This window comes from Cyrtonyx montezumae, unplaced genomic scaffold (assembly GCF_038088225.1).
Source record: "Cyrtonyx montezumae isolate F1298 unplaced genomic scaffold, pur_monq_1.0 scaffold_0, whole genome shotgun sequence".
Taxonomy (NCBI): Eukaryota; Metazoa; Chordata; class Aves; order Galliformes; family Odontophoridae; genus Cyrtonyx; species Cyrtonyx montezumae.
Window position 1 is genome coordinate 11,977,741 of NW_027071824.1, and position 17,404 is coordinate 11,995,144.

The 17,404-nt window shown below is 38.4% G+C and overlaps 2 protein-coding genes across 7 annotated transcripts in view; both read left to right on the forward strand.

Moving 5' to 3' along the window:
• The window catches only part of ABCG8 (ATP binding cassette subfamily G member 8), a 451,150-nt gene that overhangs the window by 206,229 nt on the left and 227,517 nt on the right, over positions 1-17,404 (forward strand). The window lies entirely within an intron of this gene.
• Positions 1-17,404, forward strand: part of PPM1B (protein phosphatase, Mg2+/Mn2+ dependent 1B) — a 51,494-nt gene that overhangs the window by 28,866 nt on the left and 5,224 nt on the right. For 4 of the 5 annotated variants that reach the window (XM_065753921.1, XM_065753848.1, XM_065753994.1 and 1 more), the window contains 4 exons: positions 2,084-2,947; positions 4,803-4,920; positions 10,984-11,095; positions 14,113-14,170. In XM_065753921.1, the coding sequence (XP_065609993.1) occupies positions 2,102-2,947; positions 4,803-4,920; positions 10,984-11,095; positions 14,113-14,170 (1,134 nt within the window). In that variant the 5' untranslated portion in view covers positions 2,084-2,101. The remainder of the gene's footprint in view (positions 1-2,083; positions 2,948-4,802; positions 4,921-10,983; positions 11,096-14,112; positions 14,171-17,404) is intronic. The other variant, XM_065754146.1, reaches the window with a different exon arrangement.

The following is a 17,404-nucleotide window of genomic DNA, read 5'->3' on the forward strand; positions in this document are numbered from 1 at the left end:
ACTGCCCCTCAGCTGCCATCTGTCACAAGGCAGCAACATATCATGGAATATTGGTGGAATGTCTGTACCACCAACGTCCACCTTGTGGGCCTACGTAACTGAATAGGAGGCATTACTTAGAAAGCACATCTCAGGTGGTTTGAGAACATTATCTGCTGAATTGAAGTCAGTCTTGGTTTTTTTTGTATTGTGCCAGTTAACTGTCACTTGAAGTGGATTGTTGACGTCTGAGAACTGTTTTCTTGTTTTATTGAGTAAAAACAAATTGACGTGAGCTTTTGAATGTCTTTCATGATAATTTGGTTTTACTTTAGATTCTGCAGCTGGAGATATATGCCTTGTTTAAATGGAATACTCATTTTGGAGAGTGTACAAGGCTCAGGATATCTAGTGCCTCGTGATTTTTTTTTAATAGCTCTTTTATACTTGAACTTAGAATATAACATGGTACTTGAACATAAGCTATCTGAATTCTTGTATTTCTTAGTTGATTTGGCTTTCTTCACTTTTTCTTTACGATGTTCACAGCATGTTACAGAACCCACAGTATTGCTTCTGCATAATGTTAGTAGCGTTTCAATTGAAGAACATTACATATGAATTAAGAAAGTAAAATTATACTTCTTAAACGGGATGAAGAGTTGCTTAAATATTTGGAGACATTAGTCTAAATTTTTTATTAAAAGAGAGTTCAAAAGATTTATAGCTAGTGAGCAAGCCTTGGTCTGTGCAATAAGCCTTCAGCCCTTCCCATGGAAAGCCACTGGAGCAGAGAGATGCCATGAAGTTTGGATTGGCTGGATGACAGTTCTAAAGTTACCCTGGCAGGATGGAGTGAGGAATCCAACTGGAAGCTTTTCTTCCTGTCAGAGTAAGCTGTGGATGCTGAAAATGATTTTAATGGAGGGGAATGAAAGAACTGGGGAATTCTTAAGCTCTCTTTCTGACCTAGTAACAAATTCTGAAACAGATCATCATGACCGCAGGCTTGGTGTGTGCTGGTGTGTGAGACCCCTCGTGACTAACTAGCTCAGGATCAGTTGTGGCAGAAGTATCTCAGTTTTTTGCTGGGTGAAAGCTACTGTCACAGCCAGTCACTGAGAGTTTCATGGGGCAGTTGTCAGTGTGACTGGAAGCTGTCTTGAGTTTCTGAAGTTCTCAGAAAGGTAGTGTGGAACCTGTGGATTAAAGAATATGTTCCTGCTGTCTTTGTAAAGTGAAAATTGCTTTCTTCAGGCCTACCTGGTCTTGTACAAGCGAGGAGATCCAAGCCTTTGAAAACTTGCTTACAGATACTTGTATTGTACCTGCAGGCTTACTCTCTGGGAATGCTTCTTATATATTTTGAAGCAGATCTACTCCAAATAAACATGAACTAACTTTCTGTGGAACTTTTTTTCTTGTAGATAGCGTGCATGTTTTAATTGGATGTGTTTTAAGATTGATGCATTTTCAAACTTAACACATAATTTAAGATAATACTGTAAATTTTTTTCTTGGATCAGAGTGAGATTGACTTCTTGCTTCTTCAAAAGTGCTGTAATCGTAATGTCCTTTGGTATAGAAATTTTCTGTTCCTCTGCTGTCAATTTTGCCATGCTTTACAAGATAACAGAAGTGGCGCAGTCCATGCAAAGATAATGAGACCAGCTGGTACTTAAAGGTATTAGCTTTTCTTCACTCCTCAATGCAACTAGAAGGGAAATACAAATAATATGGGTGTTAGTTTTTCAGCGTGATTAGATTTTGACAGAGAATGGCAAAATTGGAAGGGCTGTAAAAGTATGTGAACTATGCCTTCACTTTGCCTTTGTGTGGACAGCTTTTTGCATGTTCTAATTTTGATGAAGTAGATCTTAAAGAGAAGCAAAACCAAAATACATCTGCACAAAAAAGGCAAACAAATCTGTAAGTTTCCATTCCATTAATGAAATTTATTAATTACTCTTCCCTTTACAGCAGTTGATTTTTACACGTTTGCATGGTTTGTAACTACTTCTTTAAAGAAGAAAGCAAAAGGAACACTGACAATGAACTTGGAATGGTGGATTTGTAAATGAGACTTTTCTTCTCTGTTTTCCAGATTCAATATTGCATAAACATGGGTGCATTTTTGGATAAACCAAAAACTGAAAAACATAATGCTCATGGTGCTGGGAATGGCTTGCGTTACGGCCTCAGCAGTATGCAGGGATGGAGAGTGGAAATGGAAGATGCTCACACAGCTGTTGTAGGTATTCCCCATGGCTTAGAGGACTGGTCCTTTTTTGCTGTCTATGACGGTCATGCAGGATCTCGTGTTGCAAATTATTGCTCCACACACTTACTAGAACACATCACTAACAATGAAGACTTTAGGGCGGCAGAAAAACCTGGATCTGCTCTTGAACCTTCAGTGGAAAATGTCAAGAGTGGAATCAGAACTGGCTTTTTGAAAATTGATGAGTATATGCGCAATTTCTCAGACCTCAGAAATGGGATGGACAGAAGTGGCTCAACAGCAGTGGGAGTTATGATTTCACCTGAGCATGTGTACTTTATCAATTGTGGTGATTCACGCGCTGTTCTCTATAGGAATGGACAAGTTTGTTTTTCAACACAGGATCACAAACCTTGCAACCCGAGGGAGAAAGAGCGAATCCAGAACGCAGGAGGCAGTGTAATGATTCAGCGTGTCAATGGTTCATTGGCAGTTTCTCGAGCTCTGGGGGACTATGACTACAAATGTGTTGATGGCAAAGGCCCTACAGAACAACTTGTTTCTCCAGAGCCTGAGGTTTGTGAAATTTTAAGGGCAGAAGAAGATGAGTTTATCATCTTGGCTTGTGATGGAATCTGGGATGTAATGAGCAACGAAGAGCTCTGTGAATTTGTTAAGTCTAGACTTGAAGTATCAGATGACCTGGAAAAAGTGTGCAATTGGGTAGTGGACACTTGTTTACATAAGGTACGTAACTGTTTTCTCCAAGCAGATGTTCTAAATCTATCTTCTCTTCAGACAGGTGTAATGTCAACAGCTGTTCCTAATGTAACCTTCCCAGTGGCCTTTTTCCTTCCTTCAAACTCCCGTACCCATCTGACTGTGTGTCTTTGAAGAACATACAGCCTCATCCTCTGAGAGGCGATAGCAATTGCAAAAATACAACTTTAGTGTAATTTTTCATATTGTTCCACCTCTACATTTTGTTTCCAATTTTTAAAATGCCTTTTTAGTAAGGTGTTTGAGAAGGAATCAATTCTTTGCAAGGTCTCTGGTTTTTGTTACTCTTCTCAGTTGGGCAGTTGCTCTCCTTCACACGAAGTGTGTGCTTGTACCATCTTTTCCATGCTCAGCTAGTTTTTATAGCTTGTATGAAGGAAAACTGCTTTTACATATGAGTTTGCTTATGCTCCTCAAGGTTAGAGTTCATTAGGAGCTACTGCATGTTGGTCTGCACATCTTCCTCACGTTCACCATTTTCAAGCATTCCTCGGGAGGTGCAGCTTTTACTGTTGCATATAGAGACAAAAGACCAAATAGGCAGTTCTGAGAAATTGTAACTATGGAGGGGAAGTACTTTCTTTCAGTAATGCCACATGCTGTACGATCAGCTTAAATGCCCTGGCTTTTCTGGCCATGCACTTGGCAAGCCTGGTTAATGGCTTGTCATTCTAGTATACTTTCAGTAAATTGAGCCCTGACCTTGTGCTCATTTTTTTGAAGCCTGGATCTGTGCAGAGTGTGATGAAATTAGAATGCAGTCCTCTGTCTTCAGGATGCAAAGAATTATCTGCTGTTTAAAATAAATAAAAAAAAAAAAATGTGTGTGTGTATTGCCGTGTCACATTTCTACTTAAGATAACTTTTCCCCTAAAGAAATTAAATGATAGGAAGTACCTTGTAGATTGGTATTGCAGTGAAATAATACGCAGTGACTAATGGCACCCAAATTTCTGGTTGAGTTTGGGTGAGGAGAAGCTATTTACATAGTGATTGTTACAATGATTTCACATTTAATGCAAGAGTGGAGAACCATACAGTAAAAAAAAATGACTTAGATTTCTAATCAGGAATTTAGTTTTATTGGATCTCTTTGTAAGATAATTGGACACAGGTATGTTTTTATATTTAGCAGTGGATTGTAATATTGAAAAATGACCACGAAAGTAGTATTGCATCTTACAAGTGAAGAACTGGCATTCACATTGGTACCTGAAAAAACTTGGCTAATACTTCTGAGCACAAGGTAGTCTGTAAGGTCAGATTGGCCACACTGAGTCAATTCTTATTTTGTAATTTTTTATTTAAGGTGCAATATATGACACCAGTGCTTTCTGATGAGCATACTTATATGAATGTGCTCCCAAACTGATACAAATTACTAGCTGGAGCTATTCTAGTAGTTCAGAATAAATATTCTGCATTTCATTTTCCAACGTGACTTTTTTTGTTAATTTGGCTTAAGGTTAACATTAAATGACTCTCTAAATGTCTTACCAGTTTTCTTAAAATTTTTTTACAGTTGTTATTTTAAACATGCAGTCTTTTTAAACAGCTGATATGTAAATAAGTACATGAAACGTTTTCAGCTTAAAAACTGAATTTTATTTGTTTTATTTTCCATTGAATTTAAACTAATAGTTTAATTGACAAAGAATTCTTTTTAATCAAAGTACAGTCTTACTGCGAGGCTTCTTTTTCCTAGTTAGATCTGGAATACTGTACTTGAAACAAGTGCAAATGTGACTGGTGACAAGAACAGGAAAATAAAAGACAAATCCAGAAAGCTTAACTCTTTGTTTTTTTTTCCTTTGTCACATAGGGGAGTCGTGATAACATGAGTATTGTACTAGTCTGTCTTTCAAATGCTCCTAAGGTCTCAGATGAGGCAGTGAAAAAAGATGCAGAGTTGGATAAGCACTTGGAATCACGGGTTGAAGGTAAGAAATCCATTTTATTCATCTGATAAACTTCTGTAGCCTTATTGAGTATGAAAACAAAAACCCTGAAAGCTGCCACAATGCTGTGATCAGGAAAAAAAGTAATATGGACTTGAGGCTTTTACTTCTGTCTTGACCTGACAAAATGCAACCACAGACCTTGCAGAGGCTTAAATCATCTCGTCAAATAGTGTCGTTAATGTTTTGCATATGAAATATCATTAAAAGGATATTTGTGGTATTTGCATCACTTTGTGTAAAAGCTTGACAGAAAGAAAATGTTTGTCATGAAGGGACTCACAGCTAGTAAGTTGTTGAACAGCTTTTGTTAAACAGTTGTGAGTGTATTGTAAAATGTTACTGGTTTGAAAGATAACTGTGGAAAACTTACAGAGCATAAGTGATCAAAATTCCTTTGAATGCAAGAACTTTGTCTTTCTATATCAAGCTTTTGGATTCTGAATGCTTGAAGTATGTGTTTGTGAATAGGAGTCGTGTAATCATGTAGAATTTTCATGGAGGAGTAAGCTTGATCACTAACCTGCTCAGTTATTAAGTCCATTTATTCACTGGTTTTAAAGATCTATTTACTCATCCAAACTGCTGCAGGCAACGTCTTTCCTTTAGCAGGAACAGTTAAAGGAAGGGTAGCTTGACTGAGAATTGAAGTCCAGCCCTTGTATGTGTTTTTCTTTTCTACCATGTTCTTGTGTTGGAAGAACTGACATTTGGAGCAGACTTTGACATTGCTGCTTCTAATTAAAAATCTTTTTATCATCAGTTAAGGATGTTCTGTCATTTGGCATGATGGTTCTGTGCAGTGGCTTCTGAGTCTGCTTCATTCTAGTGACCCAGATATAGCTCAGGTTGGTAGAATTGACTGAAGTTGATGCTGACAGTTGGTGTTTTTTGTAGTGCTGATTGTATGTTGGGACAGGTTTTTGTAGAGCAACTCAGGCGTGGAAAGAACTGTTCCCGGAGCAGTTTGTCTTGGTGTTAAAATGTGACTGGGCTAATACTGTGAAATAGCGTCATTAGAGAGAAATAGTCTTAAGAGGTTTTGAAAACCTTGTTGCTATGAATTTTTGAACTTCTGTAGTCTCATCAGAAGAGCACTGAAGAGCTGTCAGGCATTTATGTATAATGTAGCTTATTAACTCAGCTGCTGGATCCGTGACGACAGCAGTTGGTAGAGGAAGGAAAGGGTTTTCTGGAGAGCATGCTGGCTGAGGAAGGAAGTTGAGAGGATTTGAACCCTTTGACTACTTTCAGGACTGGACTAGAGTATTGATTTCTATTTCAGTTTAACTGTACTTCAGGGAGGTGGTCCCTGTAGATGGACAGTGAGTTACAGAGCTGTGTTTGTTACATAGATGTATTTGTGCTAGGTGTTGAGTGACTGCTGTATTGCTGTCCTGTTGGTACTTGTGTGTTCACAACAAGGAATACAGCAGGACTGTAGGACTGTTCAACAGCAGTCTGTGAGAGTAATTTCAAACTTAGGTCTCAAGGTATTTGACACGTAGGTGGCTTTCTACTGGTTCTAACCAGCAATCTTGAGGCAAGGTCTCAGTGACACAGACCATGTCTCTGGTGGCTGACTGCCTAAGCGTGAGCCTTCTTTAGGGAAGGAAAGCATGACTAAAATTTTTCAATGTTTCCTGAATCATTATAGGCAGCCAGGCATGGAGTCTATAATCTGTAGAGGTAAAACACTAATTTCCTTTTATTAAAAATATAAAGTATTTGATTGGAATTACTAATACAGGACTCCAGAGCTATCACATGGGTAATAGATTCCACCCCTGTTTTTTATGTTGCTTTTATTAAAATCTGAGACCCGCTGGCTTTTCAGTGCTCTCTAATGGATAGATATGTAAAGGACCTGATTGGACCTGCTTTTATTAGGAAGTAGTTCATATTCAAATAAGTAGGACTGAGCATGAATGAGAAGTAATCCTGCACTGAAGATGCAAGGAGTTCAGGAAAATCGCGTGTGTATGTATTAGAAGTAAACAGTAAAACAAACAGAACAAACAAAGAAAAAAACCACTACACCTCACTACTCCTAACTTTCTGTACCACTAATTCAGTGTAAAATGCAACAGTTAGCTTAAAAACATCTACGCTGGCATTGTAACCTGACAGCTGTGCATGACTGTCAGTTTTACCACTTAGGTTTGAGGATTTTTTGATGTGCTATAAATGATACTTACTGTAGAGATTGCATTTAATTTTTCAACTGAGAGAAACAGCTGTACTCATGTTCTTTGTCTAGGTAAGATTTTATCAGGTTTGTGTAACCAAATGAGGTACACTTGCAATTACTTTTTCCTGTTTCCATCTCAATAATGTAGGCAGTTGATGTAAGAAATCTTCATCTTTGTAAATCTATGAGAAGACCTTCAGGCCATAACTAACATGGTTACCTCTGGATGTGCTGGTATTGCATGTGGTCTGATGTCCTTTCTCCCCATTCTGCTTGTGGTTTATATGGGATCTGAATTGAAATGGTTTGTGTATTTATTGTGTCTGTTGAGATTGAGATCTAATGGTCACTTCAATTGTGAACTCTAGGCACATTTCTCAGAACTTGGCTTACATCCCACACATCCTAGATGATCGTAGTTACGATAAATAACTTATCTTCCTGTGTCTGAACAAGAGTACACGAGCTGCTAATAGGCTCTGGGAGAGAGCCAGTAGCAGTTACCTTCACCCTCAGCAGTTAGGTGTACACGTGAATATGGCGATAGCATTCCCGACTTCTTGGTGGCTCCTCTCTCAGTTTGCAGGTGGTTGAAGAATACATAGAAATATAGTGTATTTTATTGCTTTTGTAAGTGAAGGCTGTAAGTAACTTCAAATAACTTGGGTTGTCTGAGTGAACTGTGGGAATGCTGTAGGAAGCACTATTTACTAGTAAGGAGGCATTGTTGTAGCACCATAGAGTTGGCAGTAAAGCTTTGCTCACTCTTACTGACACATTCAGGTGATACTTTGGGTTTTGTTTTCATGTTTCTCAGAGCCCCACAGATGGCTCACAGGAAGAGAATACTAGGTGCAGAAGTTGATACTCTGGTATGTTTTGATTTATTTTAGAGGATGTATCAGATGTGGAGATTCAAAAAACAGAACAAAGAAAAAAATAGCCAACCCCTCAAAACATAAATAGGGGCACTTGTTCGATGTAAGGTATAATAGTTGATACTCAGCTAATTCAGTTGGTTGGTTAGCACATTTTGTGTGTGGGGTATACACTATATATAGCTGTTTTAGGGCACTAGATCTGGACCTGATGGAGAAAAGTGCATTCCTTCCTACGTCATAATCTCAGAGCTAGAGACAGAAGAAATCCTGGGACGTAAAAGGTAGCTGTTGTTTGGTCTGGTTGTGAAAACTAGAATGAATTTTGGTTGAAACTTTCAGTGTGCTTATCTCTGAGTTAAGTGAGCCTTGTTTAAAATATTTTAGGAGTGAAGTAGTAGACTTGCTTTGTAGTGAACTTGGATGGATTTCGGTATGTGATAGTATCAGGAAATAATTCTTCAAGTGTCTAATTTACATTAGCAATGGAAATAAAGATTCTGCAGTCATGTTTTGCATATTCAGGGTAAAAAACAAACTGCAGCGTTACTCAGCATTGTTGAAAGTGAAAACCTTGTAAATGAATGTAAATCTGACATTTTGCTTTCTCTTGTGATCTTTGTTAAACAAATGAGTGCTGCTCTGGAAGTAATGCCTCCTGTTTTACTGTGTTGGCCGTGATTTCAAAGGTGATACTGCAGTAGAGGTTGAACCTTCCCACCAGTATCCCCTCACATTTTGTTGCTGTGTGACAGATGTCAGCAGAGGGGCAGTCTGACAAAATAGCATCTGACACGGACGTGCTTATGAAGCACATTCTTAGATTCTTCTGTTAAGGCAGGTGGAAAAGGGGACAAATGGTTGGTGAAATTACTCATCCTCATACTTTAATTAAAAAAAAAAAAGTCTCTTCGCCATAATTCCCAATTGGGCAACCTCTGAAAATGGGAAGAAGGTGCTCTTAGTTCAGTACAGATCTTCCTTTGAAAGTGGTTTTATAGCATTAAGTGGAAGATTCTAATACCAAGAAATGCATGATGATCCTAGGTTGTGGCTGCTTTAATTGCATTTTAAAAAGCTTCAAAAATCTTAGGCTTCCAGTAATATTTGGAAATTGCTTGCTTCTGTAGTCTTTATTCTTATCAACTCTTATGTGTCCACATTAGTATGTATAGAACCAGACATGGTCTTCGTTTAAAAAGTAATATATGTGTGAGTCGTTTCCTTTCAGATGTGACTCAGAAACATTTATGTTACAGTGATAACGTCTACTTCTAACTAGGTAGAGCTGCACAAAAGGACAAAGTCTTTGAGGGGTCTTGTGGCTGATTTCTGTGGATATATTTGGACAAAGTGGTGCAAGTCTTAAGATTTCATAATGAAGCACACATTTAGCTGTCATTTCCTTTGCTAGCCATGATTCATTCTCAATGAGCGTATGAATGTTAATATACATAAGGTTTCATGGAGGAACGTTTAATCCCTTTTAGTAGTATATCCAGCTCATTCATTGCAAAGGTTTTGTCATGTTGATGTTAAGTTGCAGCTTAAAAGTGTAGTTGACTTATTTCTTATGAATAGTAAAACAGTTCTAAAAGTAGAATTAATTTTGATGGACTTCCCCCAGATTTCCTTGATGAAGAATGAGCAAGTGCATTGCAAGCTGGCATATCACTTATATAGATACACAGGAGCCATCAAGAGAGATTTAAATACCAGGGAACTTAGAGTACGGTATTTAAAGTAGGTCATGTGCTTTGCTAATTTCAGAAATTCAAGTTGTTGCTTCTGCTGACTTGAGCAAATTGGGCATCTGGAGGTAGAGAATAATTAAGAGTAAGAAACATAAATGCTTGTTTAGCTTTGGATAGTAGCCAAGATACAGGCTGTTCTAGGTAAGAGTTCTATGCTTATATATTAAACTGAAGGAGAAAAAAATCATCTTAAGTATTATGTTAAAAAAACTTAAGAAATGGCAATCCATTCCTTAATCTAGTCATTTTTCAGGATAGGAATGTCACCTATTGACATTCTTTGATGTTTGCTGAATGTATATGGAAACCAAACAGTGGATGTGAGCACAGGGAGGGGTGTAAGTTGTGTGTTTCAGCAGCAATGACAGCAGCATGAAAGGCAACCCACATTCCAGGGAGCCGTGCAGATGTTTGAGTGCAGCATGCAGGCTCTTTCTGGTTTATCTCTGGTGAAAATGCATAGTTAATGGTGCTGACCATGTTGAGGAAGAGTGTTTTGTAGCTGAGAATTTGCTCTGTCAAATAGTGTTACTGTCCTCTGTATCTGTTGTAGTTTACTTGGGAATAAATAGGAGACATTACTTCTGGAGCAACCTGTGTACTTCTGCTTGGAAAATTATCTGTTACATATTGTGTCAATGCTGCATTCTGTTTTGGCCACTGGAGTGATGGTGGTCCATTCTAATCGCCTGACTTTAAAGCTTAGTTCCTAGTTCATCCAGGAGAGTCAAGACTTGGAGAATACGTGGTGTTATCACCATGAAGGATGGCAGTGAATTCCTGGAAGCGCTGACTTCTTTGCACACAACTTCTGAGTGTGTGTTGCAATGCAATAGGAAGGTAATTGGACCAGGCTCCTTGCTGTCACTTCCTAGTGTGGAACCAGCTTCCTGGCTGCTGCGCCCACAGTGCTTTGTGCAGTTCACGGTCTGTACTTCAGAGTCTGTGACGGAGATGTGCTGGAAGCATAAATGGAAATGCAGGCTGTAGGTTTGAATACCTCTATTCAATCATGCAAATGTAGGTTACTTCTAAAGTTTTAAAAAAATAAAACAAACCCCACAAACCAACGAACAACAAAACGACAACACCAAACAAACACCACTTTGTTTACATGCAATATTTCATACTGTGTGGTAAAGTCATGCTGTCTTGTATTTTAGTGTCTTAAGGAATGGTTGGTATTAATTCAGTAACCTGAGGACTTCTGTTTTTAAAATAGAAATTATGGAGAAATCAGGTGAAGAAGGAATGCCTGATCTTGCCCACGTTATTCGTATTTTATCTGCGGAGAATATTCCTAATTTACCACCGGGAGGTGGTTTAGCTGGCAAGTAAGTACAATACTGGAATTCTTGAACTATTATTGCACCGCAACAGAGTATTTCTATGTTCTAATGTTTTTTCAGTGTAATTGACTCAAGTCAGTAAAGATTGTTTTCTGTATTTGAAGCTAGTTCAACTTCTGCATTACATAAACACTTGTATCACTAATCCCATTCCTTACAGGTAAGTAGAAAGACTGACCGTATTCTAGAACGTTACACACTAGTTTACTATTATCACAGGTCCATTAGAAAGAAATTTATATATCTGTATGTGTATGTATAAGTAGCTCTCTGCTCCTTCAATGTGGTAAGAACTATCAATAATATAGATATAACTGGTCAATCAGTGTATCTGATTTTTCACGTGTTCGTTATAAATTTGGGTAAATGCTTGTTTTTATTTTTCAACCTATAAAGTCCTGTTCTCTGAGTACTTGGGGATATCTCTATTCTCACTGGTGGCACTTGTTGATGAGCAACATTTGCTAAGATTTTTTCTAACCTTAAAAGTGCCTGTACATTCTGGGCCTTGGTTCCAGGAATTCAGAGGTGCTGCTCAGTGAGTTGATGCATCTTGTCATCTTGCTTGTTAACAGCTGCATGGTGTACTACTTGAATATTTTGAATCTTCACCTTTAAATGCTGTTTTAATTCATTTGTTTTGACCCAGGCTACTTTTATTTGTTATCATTTTTAATAGACTGAAATTAAGAATTTGGCTTTTGATTACTTTCTTACCCATCTTGGCTCTAAAGTCCTGTGTTGCAGAAGACTGTTTTAAGGAAATACAGCTACAACTTCTTAGAAGAGAATTGGTGAATTTCTTGTCACCAATTGTCACCAATTCTTGTCAATCTATGAAGAACGCAGACAGTGATATATTTAGTTGACTTCACTTGTACATTTGAGTTTGTGAATAGAAGTCTTGAAGTACGATTAACAACCCCAAATTATCTACTCAAAGCTTCTGACCTAACATGAGAATGTTCTTAATCATGAGATCTTTACGCTGTTAGTAAGATGGAAGGATTTCACACTTAACTCTTCAGTTTAAACTCCTAGACCTGACTGAAAGTAGTTGTAAGGAGCTTAAAAAAAAAAACAACACACCAGTAATAGGTAATAGTTGATCCTAGCTCATAAAATGAAACCTTCTCTAGCTATAGAAATTCAGTGCAATATCTCCTGAGAAAGTTTGCCAACCTCAGGACCCAGCTTTCTTTGAAATTACTGCTTTTCCAGACACTGTATACTAAAGCATCTCAGTTGTGTGGAAGCCAGAACTGTTTCATTCTTTGAGAGCAGAGATCTAAATATGTGGTCACGTGATCGTGGTGTTACCATTTATGCTTACTCCTCCATGACTGTCTTCTGGCCTTTCTCAGATCTTCTGTGTAACTTCAAATGCTGCAAAGGAACAATCATTTGTTGCTGAAGAAATCAGAAGTCCTGAGTGACCGTTACTTGAGCATTAGTATTTCCACGCAACATCTTTCTGCTGCATTTTGCCAGTATGGGAAAGTATGAAGAAACATGCTGTACAAAGAATGAAAAAGAATTGTCAAAGTTGGAATTTTTCCAATAGCCTGACTTTAAACCTTTACAGTGAGTGCCTGCTACATCTGTGGCAGCCTTTCTTGGACAGTCCAGGTGTTTTCTGTTGCATTAGCATGGTGTACTCTTACTTTCCGTAGAGCACACAACTGGTCAGACTTGTGCTGTTCCACTGACATCAAATATGGAATTAAATGGAAAGAACCTTTCCTGGTATCATTTGTGTAAAGATTCGCTTTGATTTGTCTAGAAACACCTTCTGTCAGCATTCCTGGATCCTGTGTTAGTTCAGCCACACTGTCCTTCTAATTTCTTTGTAAACTACTGACTTAGGTGCATGTGTGGAAGTCCTGTTCTTTTCTTACATTAATAGAATTTCTGGAAGTGTTGCCACAAAGTTAATTTTGAGCTGATGCATGTTTCCTCAGTCTTCTTTGGGATGCTTTCTTCTACCGTTTAGAAGAATCTTATTTTGGAATTGGTGCTAGGTTTTCTTCAGTCCAGCTGTTTCCTCATCAGCGAGACCTGCTGTTACAAGGGAAGTCACTGCAGCTTCAATGTCATGGAAAGACCACAGATAGATGGATCTTCTTAGGAGATCTGGAGGTTGTAGCAGGGTGTTTCAGAAGAGTTAGTCACGGTGGTAGCAGAATTGACTGTGCTGCTAGAAGTATTTGAAGCTCTTGAGAAAAGCATGAGGTGAGGCCCTGTTTAGTGCTGATAACTTCGTACCTCATTCCAGTGACCCCAGGAAGAAAGCAGTTTCATAAGTATTCTGCGTAACATGCCAGAAGAAAATAAGGTATTTTTCAGTAACTCGTAATTCAGAATATTAATTCTATGAGTAACTTCTTTAGGAGTAATTGCTGTGGCATGCTAAAGCAGGTAGTGCTGTTGGTAAATAGTCAAAAACTGCATTCACTTTTTTGGGGGGGGTCTTAGTGCTCACAGAAGTAATACTAAATTCTTCAGCAGTCAGGATTTTGCTTCAAGTCAGTTCTGCTATCAGAAGTACTGTAACCGATACTTAATTTACTGCAGGTTATGATATCTTCGAGAGCTTGTCAAATCTTCCTTGTGCTTGTGGGATCTGATTGACTTTGCTCACCTAATACATCTTCCATCTTCTTAACTGAGGGCATGCTGGTCATGCTGAATTAAGCTTGGAGTTTCCTTCTTGACAAAATCTGACTGTGCATCTGGAACTTCTCAAGGTGTAAAGGGATAAATCATGGGAAGGATGACATGAGAAGAACGTTTTGCCTTGTTCGGTCTTTACAAATTCTGATTCAGTGTTAATTTCCTAAACATTATATGCAAAATATAATAGCCTTCATCTTAAGAGATAGGTTAAAGGTAGAATATTTAAATGTACTGAAATCCTTAATTATTATACTCAAACTTCTAAGTTCTCAGCGCTTTTGAAGTCTTTTATTATTATGCTCACACTTAAACTTCTCTTTTTTTAGGCGTAATATTATTGAAGCTGTGTACAGTAGGCTGAATCCACACAGAGAGAGTGAGGGGGTAAGTTTCCTTTTTGATTGCTCATTTTTTGATGGGAACATCAAGCTGGTGTCATGCACTAAGCAGAATTGAACATCACTGCCAATAAAATAGCAGAATATGCATTGCAGCACGCTGTTTAATTTTGACCTTGTTTTGGATGGGTCTGAAAGAAAAGAATTTTGACCTCGAGGGCATAAAACTGACTGCTTGCTTTTTCAGTCAAGCCTGTGGGGCAACAGTGTAGGGTTGATTTTTATGTGATAGTTTACTACTGTTAAAAAAATAATAATTATGGTTAGCATATTCATTTTTCATGAAGCGTAGAAAACTTTGGAACACTGAATATAAGAGATAACAAGACTAATACTTAGTGCTGTTGGGATTGCTAAGAGAAATATATGCTGTTGTGTGCAGTGGCAAAGGAACAGTTGAGACTGCTTTCTGTTTTCCCTAAAGAGATTTGTATTCATCTGCCCTGCTCCTAGTAGGTTAAGTACTTATGTTGTGATATGGTTTGTGGGACCTTCCAACCTGTTTTTTTGGGTTCTTCATAGTGTTGTATGAAAAGTAGTTCTTAACGGTTGAAGTAAAATGGCTGAAAAAACATTTGGGAGATTGCTTGAAGAACTGCAGTGGTATATTGCAAAGGATTTGAAAAGGTCACTGTTGGTGCACCTGCTGTCTTCTGTACAGTTTATGTGAAGCCATCTGTGAAGATAAAATCTTCACTCTTCTAGTAAATTCTTCATCAGATGATTTCATTTTTTTTCCTGGGGCTGGCCACAAGGTCCTCCGTTGTGTGCTCATTACAGTCAGTGGTGTTGGAGTGAAGTCATTGTTGATTATAAATACTTTGAAATGGGTAATCCCATGTTCACAGTCTCAGTTGTGTGCAACGTTCCCACAGTTATTTTGGAGTATTTCCTAGCATCTTATTCTTTGACTACATATTTTTGGTTACAAAGTTTTGTGTGGGGTCTCTATTTCATTAAAGAACAGAGAAGAAACCTCCATTTCTTTTTCATTAGGATTCACTCTTGTTGTTGTTCAGAATTGATATAAAGTATAGATTTCTCACTTACCCTGTATCAAACTGTGCAAGAGTACCCCCAGAACAAGCTAAACAGGCTTGTACTGTTGGCTGTCTCAGGCTGGTTGCAAAATGTTCTTTCAGCTTCTTCAGTTCTTCAGGGAACCGTGTGCTACTGCTGTACACGTTTAGTCGTAATATTATAATGGCTTTGGAGGGAAAGTTATTTGCAAAAGTGTTTTTGTTTCATCTGATTTTGTTTTGATTTCTTTTTTGAAGTATAAGTTTTTGTAATGATGACTTAGTGGAAATGTCATTTGCCATAGCTGAATTTGTGATGCACATTTTCAAAATCCAGGTTTAGTTCTTAATAGCCATGTTTGTTTTGTGAGTGCCCTACCATGGAGCACAGCATCTTTCTTGTATAATGACTCCCTCCAGGAAATTCTTACACATCTGTTACAATTTAATAAAGTGAGGTAACTGAAGTTAATGTGAAAGTTACGTCCACAGAATGGAATATAGCTCTGGCACTGATTACCTGTAAGATCACTGTGTGTTTGTTTGGAGTCCTTTTCATCTGTTCATCTCGCTGTCTCTGAGAGTGGGACCAACCCAGTGGGCCCCATCTCCAAGGTGCCAAAAACATGACTGCTGTGGTTGTCTTATTCAGTCCTTGGTTCTAGGTATCAGGTTGAGATCCCTTAGTATTTTGAGCTTGAGCTGTTCAAGGAGGGGTGGAAAAAAAAGGGAAGGAAGCTGCAGAGTTGCGCAGTGTCTACACATTGTGATTACATTGCTGCACATATTTAAACAGGAAGCAAAGGTAGGAAGGAAACACACAGTACCATGCCGATGAGGGAAGACTGAAATCGATAAGTAATGCTTCTGTTCTAAAGTAGTATGAAGCGAGAGTAGTTCTTAATGCTAAAAATAAAAGCTCTGAATCTGCAGAGCACGAAGGTGCACTGACTTGAACTTGAGTACCTTATGCGTATTTAATGGCATACTTGACTGTTAGAGTGTTGTTGTGATGCTTAATTCTGCTGGAGCTAGCAGTCATCTTAATCTAGTGGTTGTTACATGAGGGCAGTCTTTTTCTTACCTTTACAAGAAATGAAGTAATGGTTAAAATACTACTGTATTCGAATAAACATTAAACAAGCAAAAAAAAACCCAGCCAGGATGTTTTCAATTTGAGAATGTGGCTTCCTTCTGAAACTTTTACTTTTTAGTGTTGAACGATTTCAGCTAGTAACCCTGTTTTATAATAGCTTGACAAATAAGTTCTTAGAAAGTATATAAATATCAAAACTGAGATAACATCTTTTCCTGGCTAAGACTGCTTCTAAGTTCACAGTGCACTGTTATGTTTATCTTCTGAGAATCTTTGATGTAAGTAGCACTGTATAGAGTGAGAGAATCATGGCAGTAAAGAACCATTGCTACAGCAGTATTCAGAGATCACGGCGTGGCTTCAGGGTATAGCAGTCATTAGGAGTTTGCTTTTAACCATCACACTGCTGTACAAGTATTGGATGGATTTAGGGGCAAAGAGAGCCTTGCATTGGGCTTGTGACTGGCAGCTCTGCTGGTGTGTCAGCAGAGAAGCTTTTGGCATAGCGGTGGTGCCTTGTACTCTTATGTGAAATCATAGGAGTCTGTTACGTATTTTTGTGCTCCTGCACAGTGCAGTTGGGCTGTGTGGAGGTATATGTAATAACAAAATTCTTACGTGCTTAACTATTGTAAATCCAATGTTCCTAGTATACAGTAGGCTTTTGTATACATGTAATTTAAGCGTGCATAACTTGTGTAAGAATTGAATGCTTGTGCTAAATACCGCTGCACTAATGGACTGAGTTCAGTTAGAACATGAGGGAATACAAGTGCAAGCATGCACAGTTATCTTAGCTTTCAGAGAATTTAGGGGGCCTGTTCTAGCCAGTCATCATTAGCGGGACATCAGTGTAGTAACATATCTCTATTGAGAGCTGCATGAGGGCGATGCTTCTATCCTGTTATGTGTGTGGGGAATTCCTCCTGGAGCGCTGGGGGCGATGGGGTAAGTGCAGAACGGGCCGGCGTCAGGCATGTTACACAGGGCTGAAAATGTTAAGCTCGGTCTCCCAAAAGAGCCGTGAGAGATCTGAATGTTGTGAAATCTGTGTTTGTTTGCTAACGTCACTCTTGGAGCAGAACTGAGAAATTACACAATGTAG